General features: G+C 52.5%; 1 protein-coding gene across 1 annotated transcript; it reads right to left on the reverse strand.

Moving 5' to 3' along the window:
* Nucleotides 1–298: 298 nt before the first annotated feature.
* On the reverse strand, nucleotides 299–14,725 carry ISX (intestine specific homeobox). Its single transcript, XM_039878297.1, is given in 7 exon segments — nucleotides 299–557; nucleotides 1,434–1,550; nucleotides 3,290–3,381; nucleotides 3,384–3,440; nucleotides 11,014–11,319; nucleotides 13,052–13,134; nucleotides 14,640–14,725. Coding segments are annotated over 7 exon segments (981 nt in total). The 3' UTR covers nucleotides 299–317.
* Nucleotides 14,726–16,403: the final 1,678 nt, after the last annotated feature.

Raw genomic sequence — 16,403 nt, forward strand, 5'->3', positions numbered from 1 at the left:
TGCCTCATATTTCAGATGAGGTCCAGCGGGGGTGAGTGACTGGCTGGAGGTCACACAGCAAGTCAGAGGAAGCGCCGGTGCAGGAGGATGACCTCCTCGTTCCAGAGCTCGTCCTGAGACCTGACGCAGCCTCTTGGCCACCTTGCTGCCGAGTCCGATGCCCCCTTCCACGGGCCGTGTTCGGGGAGGCTTCCTGGGCTGTGGGCCATCTTTGGGCCATGAGATTGACTTCCTCAGAGGCCTGGGAGCCTTCCTGCCACTTGCCTTCACTTGGAGAGGAGAGCGACTCCACTGGGGAGAGGATGTCCCTCTGATCCCTATGTGGAGGTGGCACAGATGCTGCCCCACTGGGGGTGTGGAGGTGGAAGGAAGCAGAGCTCAGGAACACAGGCGTGCTGGATGAGAGGGCCCGGGAGAGACCGTGTCTCCCATGGGTGGCGTGGGAGGAGGGTGATCCGGGCAGGGAACCAGGCACGGGCCAGCTGACTACGAATTGGTGGATAACACCCCATGGGAGGAGCCAACCTGGACAGCGCAGGGGGCAGCAGCAGGGGGCCCTGTCATGAGAAGTCAGGAGAGAAGTGAATCCTAAGCTTTACCCTGGACTGTCCCTCAGCATCCCAACATTTCCCCCATGATGTGGGCAGCTCGGGCTGGGTAGGGGACCAATCTGGGGGGAAGCATGTGCCCTGGGGGCCAGAAAGCCTGGTCCTCATCCCACCATTTATAGCAATTGCTTGATGTGGGAACATCACTTTGCTTCTCAGAGCCTAGTTTCTGCATTAGCAAAAAAGGATAAGTGAAAATAATTCTGTCTCATAGCCTCCCTGTGGGTCTGCACAAACCTGTCACCGTAGGACTATTTTGTGTGGTGCCGTCTCCCCAGAGCTTAGCATCTGGTACACACTCCAAATATGTGTTTACTCAGTGGATGGCTGACGCGTAGGGAGCTCTTCCTCGGTGCCAAGCATTCTTCACGCTTCACTCATTTCATCCTCATCAAAAGTATTACTGTCCTTCGAGGGGCACCGTGACTCTACCAGGCCACCCTGCAGCTAGGTGCAGAGCCGGGATTCGGACCTGGGCATCTGACGCTGGAGCCAACGTGCTTGACTCCTACAGGCTGCCCTTTACTTGATGACTCTGTTCCATAAACTATGGAGTTTGGCACAAGTGATACAAGCCAGTCCCCAGAGGAGGAAAGGGCACTGTAATTGTCACTCAGTAGATGAGGACATGGGGACAGAAAGAGACAGTGACTTGTCCCAGGTCCCGCAGACTTCCAGAACATCCTTGGCCACGCTCTATCTAAAAGAATTCCCCTTGCGCTTTTGATTGTAGATGGCCCTGATGTGTTTCCTCCCACCTCGGTCTGGATGGGATTTTCCCAGATGGCGGATCCCCCAGCCCCTCTTGGTGCCTCAACTACTCACACCCACATCCAGATTTGTGGCTGGGGCCCAGTCGGCCTCACTCGGCTGCTGTGGAGCCCCAAGGCTGCCCATCTTCTCCTGCTTCCGCCACCTGGCTCTCTGATTCTGGAACCAGATCTAGGGAGAGGGAGAGAGAGGATGGAGATAAGCAAAATGGTTTTTCTCTGTCTAGTACCTTCCCAACATGCATAATAACCACATCTTCCAAGATACCAGCACTTTACAGTTTTGAAAGTTCCATGGCATCCAGGATTTCTTTGGCTCTGGAGGTCAGCCTTCTGAGAGGGGGTGGGGATCATGACTTTCAATGCCTACAGGACTGGGGGCTCATTTGACAGTGAGGCAGCTGGGTGCCACATGACTGGGCAGGGTGGAGTCTGTGGTGGACAGAACCTAAGGGGTCAGCCTCTCAGCTTTAGCCAACAGCCATCATGTGGAAATGTGAACCCAGCCTTGCAAGCTCATCCAATATCTAAGGCAGAAATCTTAATTTTTATGTGAAAGCTCTGCATTTTAAAATACTATGCAGATCAAATAAAACCCACTGGGCTATTTCCACCGGTTTTGCAACCCCTGGGGCCCCCTTGGCATTCTCGGGAACATTGGTAGTACTCTGTATTCACAAGCACCCTGACTGTCTCTGACATGTGGCCCTCTGCACTTGGTCATTCTGCTGAGATGGCCGCTGAATTCTGCAGAATTCTGAGCTGCAGGTGCTACCTGCTTAGCTGGTGACTGCTTCCGAATGGGAAGAACAAGGGAGAAGTCTAAGCCAGATGTGGTCCTTAGCCAGAAGAAAAGTAGGTTGGGATAAAAATTGAGAATAGAATGTTAACCTGGGTCCTGGCACAGATTTTGAATTCGAATGAGTCCATCGCATGTGTTAGGAAGAAAAAAAAAAATGAACGACTTAGAAAACTGTTAGAGAGAGCGCCAACGATGCAACAACTGGATCTGGGTTTGCTAGGACGGTGCAAGCTGAGGAAGTACAAAGAGGGCAGGACGTGCCCTGGCGAGTGACAAGGGGCCTTTGTGTCTCCAGCCGCAGGTGAAGCCATAGACACTGAGGCATAAAGGAATTAGAGTACAGATTAGGCAGTTGGTGCTTAAACCAGGTCTCAGCCCGTGGATCCAGGGTCCTTCTCACTTCTCTGTGCTGCCTTCAAAGTGATGCCCATGGGGTCCAGATCAGGGGTGGGCAAATGTAGACCTTAATGGGCTAAATCTGGCTTTCCACCTGTTTTTATATGGCCTATGAGTTAAGAACGGTTTTCACATTTTAAAGGGTTGGGAAAAAATCAGAAGAAGAGTATTCTGTGACACATGCAAATTATATAAAGTTGACATTTTAGTGTTCATCAATAAAGTTTTATTGGAACACCTCCACGCTCATTCGTTTACCTATTTCCTGTGGCTGCTTATATGCTACAGTGGCAGAGTCAAATAATTGTGACAGTGACCACATGGCCTCCAAAGCCTAACATAATCACCATCTGGCCCCTTACAGGAAAAGTTTGTTGACCCCTGCTCTGGATTGTCAAGACCTATTTTGTGAGTGAGGCTGCATGGTGAATGCTCTTCTGGATCTGTGGTCAAGTGGAAAGGAAGGGCATGGAAGCAGATGCCATTGACACCCCTGATGCCATTTCCATCCCCCGCCCGACCCCAAGGAGAGAAACCATCTTATAACTACGGTAACCTCAGTTCCTGGAACATAGTATTTGTTAAATATGACAGTACTCAGGACGAAGCCAATGGAGAGTTTCAGATAGGGTGGCCCCAGAGAGTCCAGGATCCATAGTTTCACCCATGCCCCAGGTACACTAAGGTGGGGTTGAGGGTGGGCACGGCTGTACCTGCACCCGAGCTTCCGGGAGGTTGATCCTGGCTGCCAGCTGGTTGCGGATGTGGATGTCTGGGTAGTGGGTGAAGTGGAAGATCTTCTCAGCTCGTGCAGCTGCTCTGTGGTGAAGGTGGTTCGGATCCTCCGCTTGCTCTTCCTCTCCTCTGATGGAAGATGGGTCAAGTCGTTAGTGACCTTGGCATTGGCTTTGTATTGCCTTGTTCTACCCTTTTGACCTCGGTGGCCACTACCAAGTCTTGACCCTTGGCCCCTTGTGCTCGGAGTTGTATAATATCCTTTTTCTTAGAAACTCTGCTCCTAGGCTGGCTCCCTCCCATCTATCCTGGACAGAGAGGCCAAGATAACCTCCTAGAAACGTCTCTGATTATCCTTCCATTGCTCAGATGCGTTCAGTGTCTCCCTCTTGTCTGCAACGAGGAATGGCAAACTATAGCTTGCGGGTCAATTCCAGCCCACTGTTGTTTCTGTAAATACAGTTTTATTGGAACAGAGCCCCACACATTGGTTTATGTCTATGGATGCTTTTGTGCTATAACTGCAGAGTTGAGTAGTTGCCACAGAGACCATATGGCTTGCAAAACCTAAAATAATTACCATCTAACCCTTTACAGAAAAAGTTTGCCGACCTTGGTCTGCAAAGTAAAGACTGCATTTCACAACAGTCGGCCCCTTACAACCTTTTTCCGACCACCTGTCCCACTTCATGTACACTCAGGGCCGGCTATATCGCTTGTGGGCCCTACTGCAAAATGAAAACTTGGGGCCCTTGTTCAAAAAAGAGGAAGAAAGCTTTTTTCTTTCTTGTTCAGCCACTCTCCTGACCTGTCAGGGTGTTTTTTTGTTTGCTATTTAAAGCCGCGCTTCCTCAGGCACAGAGATACCAATGAGGCGAGTGTGGACCCTCACAGGGACCCAGGGGCCATCCTTGGACTTTGCCCACCCTAGGATAGAGGAGGCAGTGGCTCCAGGTGGAAAAACAGGTGTCTGAGAGCCCATCCTGGGGAAGAGGGGGTGAGCATGAATTGAGGATCTAGGCCCTTGGTGCGTGCTTCATGGTCTCATGCGACTTCACTTACAAAACACAGATTCAAATATAAGAATTATTAAGAATTTCAAGATAGTGACCACAATCATTAAACCCCATTAAATCCCATATGAGTGCAGTACCCTGTGTAACTACACTGGTCACACGCATGCCCATAAAGTCAGGCGTGTGTGTGTGTGTGTGTGATGGGGAGGTCAGCTGTTTGATTCGGACATGTTAAATCTGAGATGCCTGTTGGCTGTTCAAAGGAAACTATTGACTAGACAGATGCATACATATTTGAAGTTCAAAGGGAAGCCCAGGGCAGAGGGTCAAATTTGGGAATCGTCGGCATGTATTTGGTCTTTGCAGGCGTGGGGGTAGATGAGATCGTTTAGGCAGGAAGTGCAGGCGGAGAAGGATGGAGAGTCTAAGAAAGCCTGGGGCCTCTCTGCCATTTAGAGGTTCAGCAGCCAACAAGAAGGGGTGGTCTCTGAAGTGGAAAGAACACGAGAAAGGTGCAGTGATATTGGGCACCCAGTTTCAAGGAAGAAGGCTCGCTGTGTCCATGCTGTGACTAATTACGATGGGGACAGAAGAGTGATCACTGAACCTGGCTCTAACGACAGACAGTCCCTGTAGGAGAGAGACAGTGAGGGCTCAGTGGCAGAGGGCAGAGGAGAGACGGGGAGGCGAAGCAGGAGGGGCGGCAACTGCAGACGACCCCTCAGGAAGGTGGGCTGGGAATGTGGAGGAAGAAGCCAGTTGGTAGCTGGGGGAGGAAATGTCTGTGTGGTCCAGGGGATTTAAGAAAAACGACCCTTATAACGTCACGTAAACTCCTCAATAAACATTACCCCTGTGTCACAATTTCCTCTAATTGCCACATATCTCTAGGAAAGAGAGCATCCATCCGTCATGGAGCCGACTTGGATGGCGTCGGGGAAACTGGAAAATAGAACAAGTAAGAGGAAGAGCAGACAGGCCCATGCCCATCTCTCTGCTGGTGTCCGGGGAGGAGGATGGGCAGTGGAGAGGATGGTGCCCAGGAGCTCCAGGTGGTGACTCAGAGCAGAGAGGACCTGCCCATGGTGCTCAGGGAGGGATGGGGAAGAGCAGTGTCTGAACGGTCGGCTCAGGAAGGATGAAGGTCCGCATTTCACGTTTCCCGCCGTGCGCAGGAGGAGGCTGCTTTAGGGAAGGGATGCGGGGGGCCAGCACGGCTGACGCTGGGTTACAGACCACTGTCAGTATAAGAGGGAGCCTGGGAGACAAGGCAGAGTAGCATACCTGGAATACGGAATGGAGAAGAAGGGACAACACAGACTCAGCCCAGAGAATTTTGGACCTCTTTAAACACGAGGCTGGAAATACGAGCTCATTGATGGAGCTCCCCATGCGCGAGATAAGATTCTCAGTCATCGGGAAGGGCTGGGCTCCTCCCCAGTTCAGAGGGGACGATGGGGGTGTTGGGCCCCATTTTCCAAGCCATGGAAAGAGCACTGGATTAGGAGTGAGAAAATCCTTGAGATTTCTGTCCAGGCCCAGCATCTCCAGACCCAGCAGAGAGGCCCAGAAGCCAGTGGCCACAGTGCTGGCCAAGGGCCCTGGGGAGGGCATGTGGGTGGCAGGGAGATGAGGAGGAAGGTGGTGGGGTACCGCTCCCCTTTCAACTCGCTCCTCTCCCCGTTATTAATTGGGAAGCCGTGAATCACACTTCAGTGGGTCCTCGAAGAGAACGAGTCAGCAGAACTTAATTAAACCTGAGCCGTTTAGCACATCGATCATAAGAAATACACAATTTACATAGGTGATTAGGCCACCTAATTACAAACCGATGTTTCTCACGCTTGGTGCTCTCCTCTGACTGCTCCTTCTCTCTGGTCTGTTACTGGCCCTGGCTGCTCCGGAGGCCCCCGGGGGCTTTGCCACTGGGTGACGGACGTCTCTGGAAATGGGCCTTGTCTTTGTCCTCCTAAGGCAGGGGCTTCAGTGCGGCAGAGATCCAGGGCCCCCGTGGGAACCCTCCCGCAGGCTGGGGACGTCTCCCGCGTCTGACAGGCGAGCTGCAGGGCAGGCGTCTCCCAGGGACCTGCACTGGCCTGTTCTCTCCCGTCTGGTCATGGACATCCTACAGTTCTCTCGTGCCCGTGGCATCCACTGTGACCCGCTCTGGGAAGCCTTTGCTGGCGTCCCCAATGGACCACACCTCCCTTAGAATACGCTGTCAGAGGACCGTGTCACCCTCTTCCCGGCACTCATCACAGTTGTCATTGTGCTTTCACTGGTGATGATTGGAGGGTTATTCGTCTCCGTTGCTGTCAGGTAGGTGAGGGCACGGATGTGCTTGTGTTCTGCTCTCTGTATCACCCCAGCTCCCAGCTGACCCCTGCGGTGGCTTTAAGACACGACCCTTTGGATTCCTTTCTCCTTCAACGTGGGCTGGCCCTAGTGACTGCCATAACTAACGGAGCGCAGTGGGAGGGCTGCTCGGGCAGTTCTCGGCCTTCCACTTGGCTCCTTCTCTCTTGGACTGCTTGCACGGAGAGACACCACCGCTGTTGTGGGAGGAGACTCAAGTGGCATGTGGAGAGCCCCACCTGGGGAAAAACTGAGGCCTCCTCCAACGGCTGGCGCCAGCTCACCAGCCATGGGCGTAAAACACCAAGCAAGCAGATCCTTTACTCCAGCCCAGTCTTCAGCTGACTGCAGCCCCAAGCACCATCTTTGCTGCAGTCTCCTGAGGGACCCTCAGCCAGGACCACTCGATTTGTGGCAAGTCACTCCCAGATTCCCGATGCACAGAAGCGGAGTGAGATAATAAATGTTTATAGTCATCTGAAGCCACGAAGTTTGGGACAGTTGTTGTGCCAGCAATAACGTGCCTGCCACACGTTAGACAGTCAGCAGTTCGTGCCTGGATGCAGCTTACAGTGTATGAATCGAATTTAAATGACAGCCAGTGCCCTAAGCCCCCTCTCTCCACGCAGATTTCTCCTAATACCCTGGGGTCTTCCTATTACAATGACGTTGTCAGTGGGTCTCTTGCAGACCTCAGATCTTTCCATGCTCCAGATCGACTTCCTACTGCCAGGATAAGTACTTCTGGGCTAAAAAGCCTGGCTCATTCTGAGAAGTATCTTTGCTCCATTTCCCAAGGCGTTTAAGCCGCAGTTTGACACAGTGGTCCCTGGCTTCATCACATATGCGTCCTTCACAGTCCTTCCTTCTTTGTCTCATTTGACTACTTCCTTGTTGCTGTTCTCTGCACGTCCCAGATTAACTGCTTGTGCTCAGATCCTTTCCTTCAGGTCTGCTTTTTTGGGGAACCCATACGAATGCAATGCTTTCTTGCAAGCAGGGGTCAAACCTTGCACTTCCATGTATTCCCCACAAGGCCTAACTAAGACTGAGTCAGATTCTCATTTCTAGAACCAGCATCCAGGTGCCTCCCGCCCTGTAGGAATGTCCCCCATGGCCACGTTAGGTTGTGGCTCTGGTGGCAGGGGCAGAGAGAGGGTGTCTGGTGGAGAGAGACCAAACCACACTTACCCTGGGGGAAGTACAAGCCTTTAGCTCCGTGGCCTTCCGCCCTGCTCCTGTCTGCTCTCATGAGAGCGCTGGATCTACCTATCTGCAGGCCAGAGCCCTTAATGAGACACACCCCGGGCCTCGGCCATCGCCTGAGCCTGGCTAGGCTCCTACTCCCAGTGCCTGGAGTGGAGCGGAGCCTTGGCCTTCGGTTCCAGGAGGGGCAGGGTGAGGGGAAGCAGTGGGAGGGGGAGGAGGAGAGGATAAAGAGGAGGAAGACAGGGAAGCAAAGGAGAAAGAGGAAAATGTGTCCCCCCGTTCCCCAAATGTGTCCGAGTCCTAACCCCGGTACATGCGCGTGACCTCACGTGGACGTAGTATCTTTGTAGATGTGACTAAGGATCTTGGGACGAGATCCTCCTGATTTCGGGTGAGCCTTAGATCCAATGACTGGTGTTCTTATGAGAGAAAGGGGAGGGGGACTTGACCCAGGCCCAGGAGGAAAGACCAGGTGACAAGGGAGGCAGAGATTGGAGCGATGTGTCTATAAGCCAAAGATGGCCAGAGATGGCTGGCAGCCACCGGAAGCTGGGAGAGAGGCGTGGAACTGATTGTCCCTCAGGGCCTCCAGAAGGGATCAACCCTGCCAACACCTTGGTTTCAGACTCCTGGCTCCATACTGTAAGAGTTTAAATTTCTGTTGTTTTAAGCCCCTCAGTTTGTGGCATTTCGTTACAACAACCCCAGGAAACCCACACAGAGAGGGAGGAAGAGAGGAAGAAGAGGAAAAGGAGAAAAAAAAGAGGAGAGGACAGAGGCTTCTAAAGGGCAAAGGTCTGGAGGCATTTAAAGGACAAGAAAGATCGGAAGTTGGAGAGAAACTCCATGTGCCTGGAGTTTAGGGAGTGAAGGACACGGAGGGTGTGATGGGACTTGAACCGAGATACAGGAGGGCTGGTCTGGGAAGGATTTTTAATGACACACCAATGGGTTAGGAGTCGATAAGCTACAGCCCAAGGCCAGATCCAGCCCTCTGCTTGTTATTGTAAATAAAGTTTTATAGAAACACAAACATACCTGTGCGTTTACATATTGCCTCCTTTTTAGCTTTGTCAACAGAATTGAGTAATTGCAGCAGAGACCACATAACCATTAGTGCTTGAAGTTACTATGTGGCTTTTTGTAGAAGAACTTTGCTGACCATGGCTAGAGGATATTCCTCAAATCTCAAGAATTCCACTGTGACCTTGGCCACCTCCACTAGATAAGATGGGCAGAGGTCAGCACTAAAGGTGCCTACAGGTGGTGTTGCCAGGCTCTCACTGCTGCTGACCCCACCCCGCTCCAGGTGAGTGGTCACTACACCTGGTTCTATTCATCGTCACCGTCTCAGCCCCCAGCTCGGCCCAGAGTAAGCACTCGGCAATTATTCTCTGAGTGACCGAATGGCTCATGAACAGACGAGGGAATATATCTGGGTCCTCCAAAGGCCAGAAGGCCATACTGGTTTACCCACTGAGGTGGTCTCTTCCTCGTCCATCTTCCTCTCCCTTCCGCCCCCCGCCCAAGTGCCACAATTTCCCTGCAAAGGGTCATCAGTGGGACAGCTGCAGAGACGGTCTCTCTCTTTCCAGGGTCTGAGCCTCCAGTACACAGTGGTTTCCTCCTGATTGTATCTCCCTTGACTTCAGAGGGTCCCCCGACTGCAGAGGGGCTTCCTCTCTCAGGAGGAGTGAGCGGTCAGCTGGGCTCAGTGTGCTTTCAAGTTGGATTTTTCCATTGGCTTGAGACCTGGGAGGGTCTAAGCCTTAGATTACGAGGATCCCTGTGAGACTGGAAAGACTTGGGGAGCGGGTCCCTTGGGGAGGCAGAGCAGTGGCCTAGCGCGGATAAATGGCCTGGCCCCAGCTCTTGTAGGTATTGGATCAGTCAGGGATACTACGTAGCTGCAGCAGGAGAGACTGAGGTTAGACTCCCAGAGGAATCATTACTGTGAATGCTCATTGAATTACCTGAACGATATTAATGAACTTCCAAAAATTAAGCTGGGGACCCTTTCCTACTGACAGGCTCTGCTACAGGGCAACCTGTCCGCTCCCTGGGGACATGTGGCCTTCAGGGTCTTCCCCTGGCTTGCAGCTGAGCACAACCCCCGTCCTGGGAGACTTGGCTGGGAGGAGGGAGTGGGCTCTGTGTGTGGTCGGAGGACATCACGAGATCCCCTGACCTTCCTTACCAATCTTTCCTTGTATTAAAGAGATGGAAATGGAGAGAGAACTCGGAAGCTCGTGGGAGATACTCAGGCTCACTGGACTATCAGACTCCAGTGGAGGCTTGAGACAGCACTGCCTCGGGTTCCTCTTCCTTCACTCAGCCGTATCACCTGGGATAAAGCCGAGGCTGGAGGTGGAAGGGACTTTCCTGATGTTTCACAGGCCAGGACAGAACTGAGACCGACATCGTGGAGTCTGGACTCTTAGCAGGATGTGTGTGTTCACTTCAGGGCCCTTGCGCAAACTGGCTCTAAGGGAGGGGACTGAGATCTGGTCATTGTTATTTGGGGACATGGCCTGGGGTGGGCCACTGGCCGGGGACGGGGTGTAGTGGTGCTCAGGGTGGACAGATGCCCAGCAAAGCTTCAGAAGCTGTGCAGGCTGAACTCTGCTTAGGAAGGAGAAAGCTATGCCGGACCGAGCAGGTGTTTGGGGGCAGCCAGAACCAGGTCCGGATCTCGGGTCTTCTACTTACTAGCCGTGTAACTTGGGGACGCCGTCCACCTCTTCTCTTTTGCAGATGAGTTTCCACATCTGTCAGGTTCCAATTATGCCTTTCCACTGAACTTAAAGAGGAGGCACATACGGCCTCCAGCACAGTGCCTACCACATTGTGAATGCTGAATAAATAAATGGTAACTAGCATTCTCAGGGGAGCCTGGTTACAGAAACAAGCCCTGGTCCCTGCATTCTGCAACGAACTGAGCCTTGGGGTCACATCTGAACAGTTCTGGGCTAGATAGAAAGAGAATTAAGGCACCTGCCCAGAGCCTGGCATCTCTTTGAAAGTTAGGGCCCTCTCTTCTGTTGATATGGAGCAGCCTCCTCTCTGCCTGAGCCCAGCTGGGTCTTAGAGACTCAGGAAAGAAATGACCAGAAGACACTCACCGTGGGGCTGGTCCTGTGGGGGCCTCTCTGGCCTGGAGCTTGCAGGTGTTGCTTGCCCGGTGCCCTGTCCACCTGCCCTGTCCGGCCTGACCCTGTCCCTCCTCTCCGCAGGCCTCTTCAAGATCTCCTCGATGGAGAAGGACAGGCCCAGCTTCTTTGGGCCCTCGCAGCACCTCGAGTTCTTCCTCTCCATACCCCTGCAGAGAGCAGGACTCTCCGTGAGTGGCTGTGAGGAGGGCCAAGGGGACTCTGTGTGTGCCCAGGGCGATGCTGGTGGAGGGTGGCGTACTTCCTCCCCTGAACCTTCTGGAATCAAGAGGGCGAACAGAGGAGGAGGATGGGGAGCCTCATGTCAGATTATCCAAGCACGATTCCATCTTCCCGGGGACTTCCATGGGCCACTTCCAATCACCCCTGGAATCAACGAGGAAGATCACATGGGAAGAGCTGGAACAGGCTGTACCCTGTGTCCACAGGCGCAGAGCCCACGCCGGCACGACGTAAGGGCGTCGCCGTGACCAAACTGGGTCAGGTCTTCCTGCAAGGGTCTTCCCCTGGTGGTTGCCCGCACAGTCTCCAGCTGAGGCCGGGGTTCCTGAGGTCACTGCCAGTGGGAAACAGGGCACGGAGCTGGAAGGAAGAGGAAGCCTGCCCGAGAGGAGGGCTGGGCGGCGTGCCCACCTTTGCTCTTTCTCTGCCTTGAGGCCTTTTCCTGCCGGCTCCAGGCCTCTGGAAGGCTGGGGTGCCACCCTTGGATCCCAGGCAGCCAAATTTGTCCTGGGCCACACTGCAGCTTGAGAGGTATTCCCAGAAACCCTCTTGGACTTCTCCCAATTTTGTTGCCCCCCCCGTCGACTCCAGAATCCGCCTTCTGGAACACCTGTGCTTCTGCTCTCCTGCAGGTGGAGGCTAGAGCGGGGTCACGGGGTCGCGGTGTCAGGCTCTCTCTGGGCCCGGGCTTAGTGCTACTGCCTGGGCCTCCCAGGCGTCTCTGGTCTGGCCCTGACTGTCTTTCCTCCTCTCTCTGACATCCCTTCACAAGTATCTCCACGGGCTTCTGGCCCCAGCGGCCTCTCCTTGCTTTTGGGGATGCTTCCTGCTTCGCTTCTGCTTGCACACCCCTTACCTGCCTCCGAGACAGCACGGAAGGGACCCCGTCCCTCTGCCCAGTAAGCTGTGGGCTGGGAGCTGACAGGCATTGACCTGCCCTTGCCAGGAGTTCTGTTCCCAGAGACTGTGTAACCAGGGAGGAGGGGGCAGTAAAACGGCTGATAAGAGAAAAAACTCTCCACCCTCTTTAAGGCCAGGGATGCAGGTGTCAGGGGAGAGGGGCAGGGGGCAGCGGGGAGCGAAAGATGGGTTCGGGGGGCCTGCGGAGGGGCTGTGCCGGGGAACTGACCAGGCTGGGGAGGGATAAGGGAAGGCAGGAGCGGGATGGCAGGAAGTGTCCTTAGGCCCAATAAAATGTGTTTACTCAGCCAGGAGAATTTATGGGTCCTGTATAGGCTGGAGGCTGGAACAGGGTGCAGTCTGCTGGGTGTTGGCCACAGGCCATCCCTCTCAGATGTGGTTGGCAATATCGGAGCAGTAGATGCCTTCCAAGGCCTTATGGTGTAGGTGGGGAAACTGAGGCCCAGAACAAGGGGGTGTCGTGGACGTCGTGACACAGTCTGATCTAAGTACCCTGCTGGGGAGCTCTAGGACGCCATGCTGGCCACGAGGAGCCAATTTGTACGAGAGTGACAGATTTCCCGGGAGAGACCGTGAATGTGAATTGGGACATTAGAGTCTAGACTGCTCTCAGTGGATGGGAGTGGCAGTGGGGGGTGGCAGTGGGGGCGGGCAGAGAGGGCTGATCCTAGCTCCTTGAGGAGGGTGAGTCAAGAGCATGAAGGACTTACCCTGAGCTTGGGAACAGGTTAAGATCACATGGTCTGTTTTAGGGGCCGTGCCCCTCGGAAGTGTCAGGCTTTCCAATCCAGCTGGTCTCCGTTGCAGGAACGAGGAAACCTAAAATCTTGGGAGCAACATTGCTCACTTGTATTATAGTCGATGTAGTTGGCCATCCATTCTGGGACTGTGATCATTCCAATCTGTGATGCTGCCGTCCTAACCTGGGCTCTGTTTTCCAGGGAAAAGGAGAGGGCGAGGTGGGGGAGATTTTTTTAGGGGGATTTTATAGGTCAGAAGTGGAAGCGGCTCATGTAACTGCTGCTCATATTTTGTGTCCGGGATGAGTCATATGACCCCGCCTAGATGCAAGGGGGCCGGCAATGAAGCTCCTTTCTGGGCCAGGAAGAAAATGACCCAGTTTGGTGGATGTGCAATGAAGCACCTGCTGTATACTCTTTAATGTCAGGAGGCCAGAAGTCTGGCCCACCATTGGCTGGTTAAAGGTGGGAGTTTCCTCCCACTTGGGGTAGAGAAAACTGTGATGGATACTTGTAGTGGCTGGTGCAGAGTGAGGACAGGGACACAGCTGGTCAGGAGCAGTGTTCCATTCCAGGCGAATCCAGCCCTAAAACTCACACTCTGCTCCCTTCTCCATAATCCCTAGAGACCCTCCAGTCCAACCCTCTCATTGTACGGAGTTACACCTGTCATTTTGAACCTCTCGTTTGATTTCCTGTCACCCTCCCTCTCTCTGGCGAGCCTCACCTCTAGGAAAGTTAAGAAAACATCCCTCTTGGTGTGGACCCGGACGCCCGCTCTCCTTCCGAGCCATCGCCCCATGGTTGACCGCAGCGCTGGCTGTCACGTGCAGGCTCTTCCCACGAGTGTGTCTTGAGCATCTCCTATGTGCCAACCACTAGGTGCCCGGAGGGTCCCGCACGCTGGGGTGTGAGGAGGTGAGAATGTGGCTGCAGATGTGCCGGCGAGACAAGGTGGAAAGTGGTCACCGGTCAGTGATGGGATCTTGCGGGAATTTATAGGAGTAAGAGGTTGTGTCCCCGTTCGGATCGAAGAAAGATTTGACGTGGAGGGAAGAGAGAGAAAGGGGAGTCATCACACACACAAGTTCCCTCATTTCATCGACGCTGGACACACAAGCACGTAGAGACACCTGCACGGTGCACTTTTACTAGTTGAAATGATAGGAGAGGGATTTTATTTTCCGAAGATGTATTTAGGAAGAACATGCTAGAAAGGTAGGTTGGAGCCATCTGTTCATTTATGCATACATCAGATATTTTTTAAGCACCCACTATGATGTGCCAGACCGTGAGGGCTGTAAAGATAGTTGTATTAAAAATAGACGAGCTCCCTCTTCTTACATTGAAAATAGACAGACAATAAACAGATGACAGATAAATGCCCAATATAACTTCCATTCTTGTTAATGTTATAAAGAAAGCAGAACAGGCTGATGAGCTAGAGAGAGGCCAGGTGAAGGAAGGTCCTTTAGTTTATTTCAGATTCGAATTTTATCCCACAGGCAATACAGACCCACGGGCGTTTCTGTGAGCCAGGGGTCATGACGATCAAGTGGGTTTTGCGTTAGAGCGTGTTGTCAGGACAGGCATGTGACCACATGTGTGGGGCAGGAGCACTTCCTCGGTAACCAGGGTATCGACTGCGATGTGGGGAGAGAAGGAAGAGAGGAAAGAGACAGGGAGGAAACCCACCGCTTGAGAGCCTCCTCTCTCCGGTTATCCTTGAACTTGCCTCCCATTGCCCCCAGTGGGCCCATTTCCAAAGCCTTCTCCGGCATTATCAGCTTTCATGCTCACGGCCTCCACAGGAAGTGGGAGTCACGAACCCTGGCGTGTAGTTGAAGGGACTCAGGCCTGAAACGGGAAGGAAGTGACTTGCTCAAGGTCTCTCTGTTGGCTGCCGAGTCACAGCTTGTGCCTGACGTTCTGCCACCCAGTCTTAACCTCCCACCGCTCCACACTGCCTCTTTGAGTCGTTTGAAAATTCCGAGTTTTAAGAAGGAATAGCCACTGAAGCATCGGTACGGAGACCCCAGTAGGTTGGTGACTGAGAGATTTGAGGTCTGTGGGGGCAGCATTCTATTACTTCCCTCCAGAGCAGGTTTTCAGGGTCTAGCCCTCTGTGTATTTGGGATTATTCGATAATGACCTTCTGTGCAGAAGCCCTCTTTCTATGGGAGAGTTTATATGGGTGGAGAGATCAGGGACAATGACATGAAAATGGCTCGTCATGGGATGGCCTGGTGAGAAGATCAGGAGTTCTCAGTGGACCCCCTGTTCTTGCACTATTTGCCCGTGAGACTTGCTTTTGACATGACCTCCTGGGGGAATCGAGATGCCTAAACCTGCCATCCTGATCTCAAGATTCTTTTTCCCCCCGGATTCTGTTGAGAACATTCCTAGCCATTCCCATAGTCTTCCAGGTTCTCATGACCCCTTACTTGGGAATGAGAACTTGACTTTCCACGCAGGCCGGGCAGATCCTGGAGGCACCGTAAGTGGAGAGTAGGAGTACCTCACACCCAGGACAGAACACAGAGCTCTTTCCTTTCAGGATCTGGTAACTAGAGAGGCTGGACCTGGCGTGAAGTCGATTCGCATCTCTCCATTAGGTACGTCCCGTCTGCTTGGACTTTGGGTTCCGTGTGATGGTTAAAATCCTCCATTTATATCACATGTTTAAAGTTGGTCAGAATAACCTCTGAAGACCAGAAGATCAGGATTGGTGTAGGGCTGGCAGGTCTTACTGGAACTGCTCTGGAGTGAAAGAATAGTTATGTATATAATAGTTTCCCATGTATAGATCATATCTCCTTGTGAACAGCTGTATTAAGCTGAGAGGACAATTCTTTACTAATGGATTTATGGAGTCTAATATTTCTAGATGTTAATGCACGGCAAGGATCGGGGGAAATTTTTCATTCGATCCTTTATTCAGCAAACATCCATCTGGTGCCCACTACGTGTCAGACACTAGGCTAAGTATTGAGTAAGACCAACGTGGCGCCTGCCCTGTTGAGGTTATAGATCAGAGAGGAGACACAATAAACAAGCAGACAAGTAGATAAAATAATTTTAAATTATGGTAAGCAGTTCGAATTTACAGTATTGTAAATCACATTACAGTTAGCCTGTCTTATTTATTGCTATGTTCAAGAAGGTGGTTTTCAGGCAGGGACAAAGTGATAATATTCCTTCCACCTGAACCATAGATATGGCCGTGCTTAAGGCTATTAGAATTCACGGCTGCACCTCCAAGAATTGGGATATTGCAAAGAGAGGAATAGAACTTTCAAACTGGTGGAAATTGCTTTTTCGAGCATCTCTTGAAATGCCACGAGTTTACCTTCTCACCCCTTAGGAATGCGGTTGCTGGAAAATTAAAACTGGCTTTGTTGGCTCATTTTGATTGGGGTAACGTGGATTTTGTTGTTGTGGTTCTTTTTTTCATAAAGT

This window comes from Pteropus medius, unplaced genomic scaffold, assembly GCF_902729225.1.
Source record: "Pteropus medius unplaced genomic scaffold, Ma_sr-lr_union100, whole genome shotgun sequence".
In the NCBI taxonomy this organism is placed as follows: Eukaryota; Metazoa; Chordata; class Mammalia; order Chiroptera; family Pteropodidae; genus Pteropus; species Pteropus medius.